Source organism: Gallinula chloropus, assembly GCF_964237585.1.
Source record: "Gallinula chloropus genome assembly, chromosome: 4".
NCBI classification, from domain to species: Eukaryota; Metazoa; Chordata; class Aves; order Gruiformes; family Rallidae; genus Gallinula; species Gallinula chloropus.
This window is the reverse complement of record NC_140088.1, coordinates 39,259,562-39,272,050: the sequence shown is the minus strand read 5'-3', so window position 1 is coordinate 39,272,050 and position 12,489 is coordinate 39,259,562. Positions and strand designations below refer to the sequence as shown.

The 12,489-nt window shown below is 55.4% G+C and overlaps 1 protein-coding gene across 1 annotated transcript in view; it reads right to left on the bottom strand.

Annotated features, from left to right (window-relative positions):
- Positions 1-2,039: 2,039 nt before the first annotated feature.
- IGHMBP2 (immunoglobulin mu DNA binding protein 2) overlaps positions 2,040-12,489 on the bottom strand; it is a gene marked incomplete at its 5' end in the record, with an annotated part of 39,227 nt that continues 28,777 nt past the window's right edge. Inside the window, 6 exons of the mRNA XM_084263055.1 lie at positions 2,040-2,372; positions 5,768-5,952; positions 6,591-7,400; positions 9,353-9,476; positions 9,832-9,926; positions 10,999-11,117. Of these exons, the coding sequence (XP_084119181.1) occupies positions 2,175-2,372; positions 5,768-5,952; positions 6,591-7,400; positions 9,353-9,476; positions 9,832-9,926; positions 10,999-11,117 (1,531 nt within the window). The 3' untranslated portion in view covers positions 2,040-2,174. The remainder of the gene's footprint in view (positions 2,373-5,767; positions 5,953-6,590; positions 7,401-9,352; positions 9,477-9,831; positions 9,927-10,998; positions 11,118-12,489) is intronic.

Here is a 12,489-nt window from a genome sequence, read left to right as displayed (position 1 = left end):
TTAGATCCTGTCTGCTTACTGGCCCAAGCACCAGCCTTTGGGTGAGAGTTGGGGGGGCAATGACCGCTCTGTTTTTTTGGAGGGTGATGGAGGTAGGGCTCTGACAGAGCTGGTGGGCAAAGGATGCTCTGGGGATGTATCCATCCCGCGCTTGTGCCGGAGCCTTGGCTTTCCTGAGCCTGCCGAGCGCTGGCGGAAAGGCAGGCTGGGAGATCTGGGGGTGTTTGGGGCTGGGTGCCAAACAGTGTGCCGCAGGGCGAAGCACGGTCAGGATGCGGTTGCTTGAATGATTTGAGCAGGAAAAAAAGTGTGAATGAGCCATTTATCCCTGATTAAAGACAACGCTGTGGTGGCACCCTGAGCTGGCAGCCACTTCCCTCTCTGCTCATCTGTCTGTTCTGCCCGACCTTGGTTTTAGGACGAGGCTGTGATTTAGTTCTCCCCCTCCGCAGCCGCCGCTCTGGCTCTCCCCCCCCCACCTGCCATACACCCGTCACTGCTCACACAGATCTTCATCTCCCACGCTCGTCTCTTGCTCCACCCCACCATTCCCTCCAGGAGCCCCGGTGTCCCATCTGCTGCCATGCCAGCCGGTGCCATCCCTCTGTGGGCTGACGCATGGCCGGCCACAGGGACAGAGACGAGAGCCAAGGCGACGCTCGCAGCTGAGGGAGGTGTGGGCAGGATGGGTTTGCCCAGACTGGAGCTGCAAATGGAGGGGGTTTGCTGAAGGAGGAGATTTGCTGAAGGATGAGGACAGTTTTTGGAGGGCGTTCCCAGCCTGTGCCAACAGGCACTGAGATCTGGGGGCAAATTTGCTGATCTGCCTCATCTGGCAGAGAGACACAAAAACACTTGGCTAATGCTCAGCTGTCTTGTGGTCCCTGAGCCTTTGGCCAGGATGAGGTGAGTGCCTTCTGCTGGTGGTGAAACCACAGATGGGCAAGATAGGTGACACTGAGGCCCAAAATGATGGGCCATGTCTGGTTTGGGGCTTTTCTCTGTGCCTCTCTCCAGCTGTTCCTCTGTGGAGGCATCTCAGCACCTTCTCCGTCATGCTGGGCCCGCAGGTGCTACCCTGGGGACCAGGCGTGGCGGCCTGAGCTATTCCTGGGGAGGGTGGTGAACCTGTGGGATGCATCAGTGCCTGCTCGGACCTACTGTGGAGAGGGGACAGGGCACAGGCTGTCGGTGGATGGAGATGCTGTGGTGCTGAGGCTCAAGAGGCAGAAGGCAAGGGTGGGGGATGGGTTACTGTCGGGGGGACAGGAGCAGGGAAGGGGTTTGGGAGTGAGGGGCAATGTCTGAAGCTCGCAGGGCCGGCCTCTTTCACAGCTGATATCAGCTGTCAAGGAGCTGTGTGGGAAGGGCAGGACAAGGAAAGCGTCTCCTTGGTGGGTCTGGGACGCATACAGCAGAGGGACAGACCTCACCATGCTGCCCAGATGGAGAGCCACTGAAGGCAGGGGATGGTGGCTCCCCCAGAGCAGGGGGCTAGGTGTTTCAGAGCAGCTCACTGTGGTGCCAGCAAGGTAAGTGCTTGCTGCCTTGTGGGCCGTATCCCACAGTGGTGCACAGCTTGCACCTGGAGCCCCTCTGCACGGCGGGGATGGGACACAGCCCAGCTCTGCCTCCACCTGGACAGCAGCTCCGGGCTTTGGGTCTTGCTGGCTGCTGCATGGATGCACCAGTCCACTCCAACTGGAGCCGAGCTGCAGGGATCACCAGACTGGGAGAACGGAGCCAAAGGCATCTGTATTCCTCATCCCCCTCCCTGGGAAAGAGGGTCACTGGGACTCTCAGTCCTTCCCACGAGCCGTCTCACAGACACTTATCCCTCTGCTGCAGCAGGGACAGACGTCACAGTGACAGGCGACTGCTTTAGGTGTTTTAATACCCATCCTTCCTGGTGCTCCCAGCCTCTCTGTGCACACTCATTACGTTACCGATACGATCACGGGGACAGATAAAGCTTCTCTCCTTCCTGTTGGAGCCCTGTGCTTCAGGAGGCTCAGCACTGGTTTGCTGAGGCACGCTGGCTCTGTGCTGTCTGACCCCCAAAGCGAGAGCTCCTGCTTTGCCCTCCAGCACAGCGCAGCCCCGCAGCTTTAACAGCATCTTTGGTTTAGGTGGTCTGACCTGCAACTGCAGGGGTAAGGACAAGTTATCCGGTTTCATTTCTCCTTCTCTTTCTTCTTGCTCTTCCTCTGGTTGGTCAGTTCGTTCAGCTTCTTGTCCAGGCACCGTTGGAGATGGGCCCTCCTAGCTGGGTCCAGGGACTTGGTTTTGGAGCCGCTCCCGGGATAGAGAACCCCTTCTCTGCTGATCCTCTGCCGCGCGTGGGCCTTGGCCTTCTCCCCACAGCCGTGAACCTGGCGGAGAGAGAACGGACACGGGTGGCAGGCGGGACACCGACCTACATGGGAATTGGGTAATTATATTCCCAGAGCCTGGAATTCCTTGTCTGCCTGCTTTGCACCCACCCTAAAACCATCTCCCATTTGCTCAGAGCTCCTCTCTCAGGGAACAAAAGATAATTCCTCTCCTTTAGGAACTGGCACAGCCCATCAATCATCCTTTTGGATGATTGAACCGTCTCATTCCCAAACTCCAAACTGGTCTGGGGGGAACTCACACTCGCCTCCTGACCAGCTGGATCTCTTACGGCTCTCACAGGAGAGCTAGAAATGAACCCGAGCTCCCAGTTCCTAATGGTTTCCGCTAATACAGCACAGCTCAGGGGGGGAAAGGAGTGAGACAGGAAGGGTGACACAGGAAACAAGACCTTTTCAGCCACGTCTCTGCCTCTTCAGAGCCATCAGAGCTGTCTTCTGCCTCGGAGCAGTGCTGATTCTGCACAGGCAAACCTTCTCCAGAGCAAGTCGGTGCTGAAGCCCACACTGTGTTTCAGGTGTGTTCAACCCCATCTTGACTTATTTCTACCAGGTCTAACTTAAAGATCCTACAAATTTACCCCTTCTGCCCGGTACATCCCAAAGTTACCTGATGTTTCCATGCAGGTGAGCTGAGCTGAGGACCTCAGCCGTTCTTTCAGGGTTGTGCCAAGCCCTCCTATCCCTGCTAGCCCTGCTGGAGCAGGCTGCTGAAGGCCGGGAATAGCCACGCACAGCACCTGGCACACGGCTCCCAGCCAGGACTGGGATTTCTGAGCCAGCACTGGGATTTCTGACCCTGGTCTGAACCAGCCATGGCTACCAGACCCTCTGGACCAACTTCAAAACAGGCAGTAAGCTCTGCACCAGCAGGTCCAGGAGCGCAAGCTGACCATCATTCAATGGAGGCTGCTAAAGGGGAATGTGAGCTCCCCCTGAATGGGGTCTCCAGCCCCCCCGAGGGGCTCCAGGTACACGCTACCCCCCCAATCCCCACCCTGCCCACCCCCCCGGGCCAGGCAGGGTAGGAGGTCCTAGGCTATTCCAGAACATCTCAAACAAGGGCTCAGCTTTGAAGAGGAAGAAAAACTCGTTGATGTGGATTTTACCCTTCTGCTTGTTTCTCATTACAATTCAGCAGGGAGAGGCGATTCTGCAGGAAATAAATTTATATCCCAACCCGATTGTGAATGACCATAAATACCACCATTCTTTGCCATGGAAACAGATAACACTTGACAAGCGGAAAATCTATGCTGAGGATTTATAGGTCAGCTCACTAAACGTTGCTAAGCTCTGGGAGGCTCCGTGCAGCAGAGAGCTGTGCCTCGGGGATGAGGGGCACAGGAGGCTGCAGCTAACTGGAACATCGTCACCCCTCATCCTGTGTTCTCATCACAGCCACCACCCAGCCACGTCAGCTCTGCCCCCAAGGTGCAAACCCTGAGGCCAGCTCTCCATGAAGCATGCCAAACTCCCTTGCCAGCCCTGGAGGTTTACATTTCCCTGACCACCTCTGCACCTGAGAAAAAACAAGGAAAGACAAAGCCTGACACCAATTTAATCTTAGTTTCCTTCCTTCTCAGATCTGGGGGGAGAAAAAGGACTGTTGAGCAGCCACAGAAAAGCAGTGAGGTAGAAGCTGATGGGAGGAATAAGATGGTGGAGGGTTTTGTAGATGCCTGCTCAAGGGTCCTTCCACCACAAAGAAGCAGAGAGATTTGGCTGAGGGACCCCTGTCAGGTGGGTACAGATGGGAGCCAAAGCTGAGGCTGCACAGTGTGGTGCAAGCCCCACGCCACGCAAGGCACGTAAGGAAAAGCCCAATGGCTCCCCAGGCACACATGCTGCTCCACACAGATTCAGGCCTTGGCTCGTCCTCAGGGTTGCAAAGGGAATCTGCGAAGAGCCTGGTGTTGAGTGTCCAGGTGTCACTGCCTTCAGCCCAAGCCTCTCTGCTTCTCCTCTCTGCCTTGTTTTGCCTGCACGACTGTCCTGGTTTTGGTCAGGATGGAGTTAACTTCTTTTGTAGCAGCGGATGGAATGCTGTGTTTGGGTGTTAAAATGGGAGCAGTGCTGATAACACCCTGATGTTGTTAGTTGTTGTCAAGCAGTCAAGGACTTTTTCAGTTCTTCATATTTCTCTATTCATGAGAAAGGAGGGGATGAAGCCAGAACAGGTGACCCAGACTGGCCAAAGCAGGTGTTCCATGCCAATTCCGTCCTGCTCAGTATAAAGGGGGGCTGGGGGGAGGAGGAGCAGGGCGACTCCAGGGTGCGCAGTTTTTGGGGGACAGTCAGGTTCCGGGACGGCTCTGGGTGGCAGGGCCTGAGTTGTGGGTTTGGTGAGAAACTGCATTGTGTATCAACAGCTTCATATATTTTTTGCTCTAAAGTCCTGTTAGCATTGTTATATTGTATCTTTCTGCTATCTTAGTAAACTGTCCTTATCCCAACCCATGGGCTTTTGGTTTCTTGGTTTTGGGTTGTTATTTTCCCCTTCCTTTTCCCTTCCCTTCCCTCACTGCCTCCCCCCCCCGCCCCCCCCCACCCCCGCCACTTCTCCCCCTCCTCTTTTCCTTTAAGGAGCAGGCAGCTGCATGGATCTCGGCTCTCAGCCAGGGTAAAACCACGACAGTCTATTTTGGTGCCCAAAAGGTGGAAATGAACCACTCTGTCGCTAGACAGCTACAGGTTTGAAGCCTGCACCCCAGACCACTGAGGGTCATCCGGGCTGCCTGGGTAAAAACCAGGAATCCTAATGGGTTTCTCCATGGGCTGCAGGGGCATCTTTCTCTCTGGCACCTGGGCTGCCTCCTCCCCCGCCCTTCTCCGGCCTTGGTGTCTGCACAGCTCGTTACATCTTCTCACTCCCTTTTCTGGTGGCAAAATGCTGCTGCTTCTGGGTTGTTTTCTCCTATATGTGATTCTCAGAGGTGCTGTGACTGTCTCTCGGGCCTCGACTTTGGCCTTGAATTGTTCGTTATGCATAGTTTAGGCTGGCAGAAAACTCTAAGTGCTGCTTAAAGAAACCGTCTCAGCAGCACAGCCTCACAAAACTGCAACAACAACCTAGGAGTTTAAATGCCAGAGAATGGAAAAGAAGAGCACAAAGCAAGGGGGGAGAAGGAAAAGCTCTCGGGAGGAGGTGTGCAGAGCCCACGTGTCAATGCCTGGCAGCCCTTTCTACCTGCAGCTCTAGCAAAAACTCTGACAGCGAGGGCTCTGCTTTAAACTCCTTGTGAGGAAATCCTGCCTGGGGAGCTCAACAGGGAAAATTCCCATGTTAAACCCACACTGCTTGGCACATCCCACTCCTCTCCAGCCCCTTGAGCGCTCAGAGCCCTGGGCAGGCTGCCCAGCCCTGCGTGTACCTCTGGGATGTGGTGGCTGAGGCAGTACTGCCTGCTGCAGTGGAGGCAAAGCTGTCCCAGGGTCGTAACGCTGGCTTTGCAGTGGGGGAAGCTGCAGGTGCTGTCAGCTTTAATGGCAGCAGAAATCAGGGCGTCGATATCTTCTTCTGCCACACCGCTTGCTCCGCTCGGAACCGCTGCCTTTCCTGGGGAGAAGAGTGGGGGAGAGACCATTTAACCACTGCTCAGAACCTGAGAATGGTACCAAGAGACCCACAGCCATGGCCCCGGCTAGTGAGGAGCAGCACAGGTCTGGGGAGTCACCGCTAGCAGCGGCTGGGATTTCAGCCCCGTGCGACCTGCCGTGCCTGTGTCAAAGGCCCCACCTCAGCATGCCTGGGTGCTGAAAGGGGGCTGGGGAAGAGGAAGGGACCATGTCTGGCAGGGCAGATGGCAGCTCCTGGGTCTGTTTCCCCTGTCTCTGTGTTCAGGAAGTGGCTATGTCCTTCTGTGCAGGCAGGTACTCCTCTTACCTCCTCTCCCTGCTTTTGGGAGTTGGGAGTCTCCAATCTAACTCCCGTGCCTCTCTTCCTGGGAAATGGTCCCCAATTTAAGAAAGGCATCCCAAATCCTTCTGCCCAGATGCTGCAGCCAACTGCTGCACTCCTGCCAGTTCTCTCATCTCTGTGGTGACAAGCACTTAGGAGCTCTCCAAGAGCCACAGCCCACGCTCCATGCATGCATACAAATCCCCAAGGCCTGGAGGCAAAACCATGGGGATTAAGCAGCATGGGCCATTCAAGGCAGACCATTAATGGTGCTGGCTACAAAGAGAGTGACCTACCTTTGGCATCACTTTTGTCTTTCTTCCTGCTGCTGCCCTGAAGGGCGGCTCTGGCCTCCTCCCTCCTGGCTTTCTCCCTCTGAACTCTCTCTAGGTGCAGTGTTTTCAGGTCCACCTTCCCTGAGTCCTTGCTGCTTCCTCCCGGCTCAGCGGGGACGGGCATTTCCCTGCTGGGGTGTTGGGGCTGAGGGAGTGGGGGCTGCTTGCTAGGAGTGGGGGCTGCGGGTAGCGAAGGCTCGGCAGGCTGTTTCTTGCGAACGCTGATGTACCGGTTCCTCCCTTCCCCGGTGCTGACGTGCTGCAGCCCGTGCTCCTCCGCCATGAGGTGAACCAGCATCCGATCGTGAGAATTGAGGGACGGGGGGAAATCCAACTGCACCTCACTGCTCTCCAGGAAGGCCACCAGCATGGCCTTGAATTTGTCAGCACCGTCTTTTGTCCCTGGGCTCTCTCCCCCAGGGCTGCTCGTGTTCGGGGAGAAACGCGCTTCTGGCTTCTGACGCGGTGCTTTGGTTGCTGCTGCTTTGAGTTTCCTCCCCGGGGGCAGCTGTGGTTTGGGGGCAGAGGCCGTGGGGAGCTTCGCACCCTGTGGCTTGCTGTGGGCCTCCTGAGTGTAGTTTTCGGGCACGAGGCTGTCGAGGTACTCGAAGGCTGTGCGCACCTCCCCGTGCTGGCTGAAATACTCCACCAGCCGCTTGAGAAAGGCGTGGTTGCTGACGGTGCGGGTGTCGCAGACGACAGCCACGTGGCGCCGGGCACGGGTCACCGCTACGTTTATCCGCCGGTCTTCTGCAAGGAAGCCCACCTCCCCTGTGAGAAAGAAACCAAGGGGTTTAGGGCCATCAGTGGGTGCAGCATTGGCTCCAGGTCCAGATTTGGCCCGAATGATTGACAGGTTGCTCGGTTGATGAAGGGGAGTCGGTGTTTACTGGGCTCTGGTCCCTGACTCACGCTGTTCCCTTCCACCACCTGCAAGGCAGAGCTAGGGTAGCTTCCCCCTTAGCTCCTAGGGTCAGGAGGAGGATGGATGGCATGTGGAGAGGAGAAACATTCTCCTGGGTGGCTCACGACACAAGGTCAGGCTGGGACCTGGGAGCAAACACAATCCAGAGCACCCTGTCCTGCAGACCCGTCCCCACCTGCCCCCAGACTCGACAGGGTCAGAGTGACAGCCGTCTGGGCAACGCTGCGAGGTTTGCTTCTGCTCCCTGGCCATTTTCTCAAAGAAAAGCACTAATGATGCCAACATGACTCAGTGAGGATCAGCTAGCAAGGAGGGTAGCGTGGGCGGCTTGTGAGCTTCCAGCTCCTGGGGATAAAGAGGAGGCCAGTCGGGAAGAAGTGAATGTCTCTGGCAGTGCAGTGACCAGCCTGACTCTGCGCCCGCCTTGCCCCGCTGGGGCTGAGCAGCCTGCTTTGAGCTGCCTTTGAGGAACGGGGGGTGGGGGATGCCCCCTCCATACTCTGCAGCTTAGAGAACAGTTCCCAGTTTCTCTGATGTTTTTTTTCCTGACTGCAGGGGCAAGCCAACTCCTCTGATCATGCAAGAGGGTTTGTTGCTGGATCAGGAATGGCTGCAGAGGGACAGGCACCGCCAGTCAAGGTCCCTGGCTGCTTCAGAGCTAGAAATGCAGCTCTGAGAGGGGTACAGATTGCTCCCACATGTCTCAGAGTGCACTAACACCACCTCCTGCGCAGACCAGGGCCATGCCCAGACACCGTGAGAAGCTGCCTCATGCCCCCCCTGCCCTGGAAAGCGAGTGACTCTTGCACCATGTCTGAGCTCTGGCTGCTAGTTGCACCCAGGCTGGGTACGGGGGTTGCATGTCTTCACAGGGGGCACCAGCTCCCACTGAGCAACAGCGAGGTGAGTCACTCATGAATAAGGTCTATTCTTAGTGCTGTCCCCCACCTCCGTTCTCCCCCAACACTGCTTTTCTTGCTCTAAGCCTCCTCCCTCCACACATCCTTTCCCCCTTTTTTCCCTTCCAGACATCAGCACTCACAGCACATTCCCAGCGTCTGGGTGCCAGCAGCAAAGGGAGTGCAGCAAGAGCTGTGTCTCACTGTGGGTTTGGAAGGGGCAGTGATCCATGGAGAGGAGAAAGGTGGCTCGTGGAGAGGTGCCACTTGTGCCCTCTGCTCAAGCTGGCTGGTACAAAACCCTTCAGCACAGGCGATGGCTCCACCAAAGGAGCCTCACGCTCCAGGGCAGCAGCTTTTTTCCAGCTATTAACTTTCGCTGCAGTCAATTTTCTGCTCTAGATTTTGCTCCCAAAAGCAGCATTTTCTGTGCATAACTTGGAATGCCAGCTCTTCCAGCTTGCTTTCTTGGGGAAGTGACCCAAAATGGGCTTCAAACCCAAGAAATAAGCTCCCGTCCCAGTTTTCACCTTTAGCAGAAAGTGCTTGGCTCTCCAGTAAATGTGGTGCTAACGTGACAAATACCATTCTTAGGACCCTGGTTTAAATACTTTCTGAGGCCTCAGGAGCCAGGAGACCCTCAAAGTAAGCACTGCTGGCTTTACCCGCTGCCTTCAGCCGGAGCCTTCCTCTGCTACCCTGGGAGCAAATGCATTCCTTCATTAAGAAAAAGGCTACAAAGGAAAGTTCTTGCCAGTAAATTCAGTCAGAGGAAAGCGCTGGAGGCTGTCAGAGCTGCAATTAAACCACAGCACTTGGAGCACGACCTTGGAGGAGTCACACAGCTCCCACTCCTTCCCAGTTCCCCAGAGAGGAACTCTGGAGCGGCAGGCTCTCACCTTTCCTGTTGGATCTCACAAATGACAGGATCACTGCCTCTTTCTCTCTTCCTTGGAAACCATCAACTGATTTGATTTCCAGCTCTGGGTACCTGTGGCAAAGGTGCTCTCTTAGCATGTCCACCTGAAAAAGATGCAAAAGAGACCTTGGAAAGAGAAGCACAGGGTGGAAATGATTAAAATGGCGCTGTTTTGGTAAAGTCCCCAAGGATGAGCACTCACATCTCCCACAGGACAAGCCCTGAAGCTGGGAGTGGAAAATATCTGCCTAACGTCTCTTCCCTCCATGGCCTCAAGCTGCTCAAATGTGGAGAAGCTGGCTGCAACTGCTGGTTGTGCAGTTTGGTTCTGTTGACTTCCACTTTCATCCCTCTGAAAATGGTCTGACACCACTCCTGAAGATGTCAAGGCTTGGATCCACCTCTGTGCTCTTGCTTCACATGCATGCAGAGAGAGATGCTGTGAGAGGGTCATCTCACCTGGAGGTTGTAGGGGGCTACAACAGCGATGTCTCGGGCCTTCACACCAGCTCCCACCAAGGCTTGGATGTGCAAACCGGCCAGCTCCACCTCCCCTAGGGCAGAGAGAAGGGGCAGGGATGGGAACAGGTGGGCAGAGGCTGAAGCTGACAGCTTGGACAGGCCGCAGCTTGGAGAAATTTGCCCACCTCCCCTCCAATGGGATGGAAAGGTGAAGGAAAGTCCTGCCTGCAGCCCAGCATTGTGTGGGGCAACGATTCCCAACCTGGCTTGCTTGGCTGGATGGCAATGTGATCCCCAAGTTACCTCAGGGAAGCCCTTCTCTGTTCTTGCTGACTGCTTTCTGGGCTAAAATCTCTCCATAACACTTTTAGCAGAGCTATCTCTGTAACAGCCTTGGGATATGTGGCTTGTCAGACAAAGCACCGGATTTTGGACAGCCCGTATGCCCCACATCCCAGTGAAGACCCAGCAAGCTGGTGCTGAGGTGCCAGACTAAATCTAGAGGAGCACAAGCAGCATCCTCGCACAGCAAGTCACCACCACTCGCCCTACTGCAGATGCCAGGACACAAAGGAGGCAGCATCACTGTTTTCTAGGTTCTCCCACTTGACTGGAATGGCTGTGGTGCCTGACTTTAGTTTCCTTACAGAGACCAAATACATTTTTGAAGTAAAAAACTGGTAGGAAACTCAATGTCTTAGGAAAAGCCATAGAGCAGAGCCACACAGGGCTTGATGAAAGGAGCAGGGGACTGGGAGGCAGTTCTGAAGCACAGCTACAGCCCTCTAAAATAGGCTTGTGGTCTGCTCAGTATCATTTTCCCTGCTGAGGTGCATAAGGCATCGTAGGGATCCTCTACCCTGTCCTAGTGCACAGCATGGAGAAATGTCTATGTGAAGGAACCAGGCAGCCAGTGTGACCACCTGCAAGCTGCACGCTGTCATCATGGCCCTGGGGCCACCCCACTCCAGCTCGGAGTCCTTTGGGCATGAAGATTTACAGAAGAAATGATCTCTCAAGCAGACAAGGCTCCCTGGGGACCACACCTCCCCCAGCCCACTACCTGCTCTGGAGGGGATGTCTCTGGGATGTGGCTCAGCCGGTGCAGTGACCAAGCCCGCGGCAGCCAGAGGACCTCAGACCATCAGTTCTGAACAATGGTACCTGGATTCCCCTTGGACTGTTCATCTTCTACTTCCAGCTCAAACAGGCCACAGCCAGCAGTGTCTATGAGCAGCAAGGGAATTGTGGTCTCTTCGGTAGAGGTGACGCCCGGCAGGTCCCTGCAGAAGGCATTTGGGAAAGGGCCAGTCAGCAGCACTGAAATGACACCACACAGATGAGTGGTTGTGATGTGGCTCACTCGGCCCAACAACACTGAAAGGACAGAGGGAAAACGAAGCCAGGTATTGCTTCTGAAGAGTTTGGGGCCCTGGTGAGTCCTCAGAGGGAGCAGCTAGCAGAGCTGAGAATGTTCTCACTGCGCCTGCTGGCAGCAATACCCAAGCGCTGCAAGGGGAGGGTACAGCACGAGGGTGCCAAGTGTCTTGTTTAAAGGGCTTCAAACAGGAAAGATATGCAGACCTAGGGAGATGTGGCAGCTGCTTTCTGGTTTTCACGGTATCGAGAGGGAGGAGGAGTGCCTGAAGTATCACAGAGATTTGACAGCAGTGCTGTTGGGCAAGAGAAGAAAGTGCAGCACAAGGAACCACAGAGGAACTGGGATTTCACATCATTTCTACATCTGAAGCTGCTGCATTTAAAAGAAAATGAATGAATAAACCATACTTTAACAGGCAAGGAAGTTGCTAGCTGAATTCACAGGCTAGGAAGAGGATGGGTGATGGAAGGCTGGAAGGGAAAGCCTGGAAACAGCAGGATTGCTCCAAGACACAAGGTGATACTGTACAGCTGTGCCGGGTCTGGCTGCGGGAGAGTTAATTTGCTTCCGAGTAGCTGCTGTGGGGCTGGGGTTTGGGCTTGTGCTGGAAAAAGTGCTGATACCACAGGGATGTTTTGTTCCTGCTGAGCAGCGCCTACCCAGAGCTGAGGCCTTTCTGCTCCTCATCTCACCCTACCTGCAAGTAGGTGGGGGTGCACAGGGAGTTGCGGGGGGGTGGACACGGCTGGAACAGCTGACGCTCCCCATGAGCAAAGGGACATCCCAGACTATGTGGTGTCTGCTCAGCACATACAGCTGGCAGAAAAGGAAGGAATGAAGGGACACTGGGAGTGATGGTGTTTGTCTGCCAAGTCTCCATAGACAGGATGGAGCCTGCTGTCCTGGGATGAGCCTGCCTGGGGAGTGGGGATGAATTCCTTGTGTGCGCAGCTTGCGCTTTACCTATCCAACTCTCCGCAGCGCAACCCCAGAGCTTCCTCACTTCTACCCGTTGGCTTCTCCCTCCCCTCATCCCACCTGGTGGGACAGAGTGGCGGCTGCGTGGGGTTTCAATGCCAGCTGGGGTTAAACCACGAGAGCATGACAGAGATCAGTGACTCCAGAGAGCCTGTGAACAAACCAGGCAGACCAAGCCATCACAAAGGAGGATTGCTTCCGAATGACAGGCAGGGGAGTGGGGGTAAAGGAAGTTTCCAGTGCAAGACGAGCCCCCAGCTCAGACACCCAGCACTTCACAGCTGATCCTCTGCATT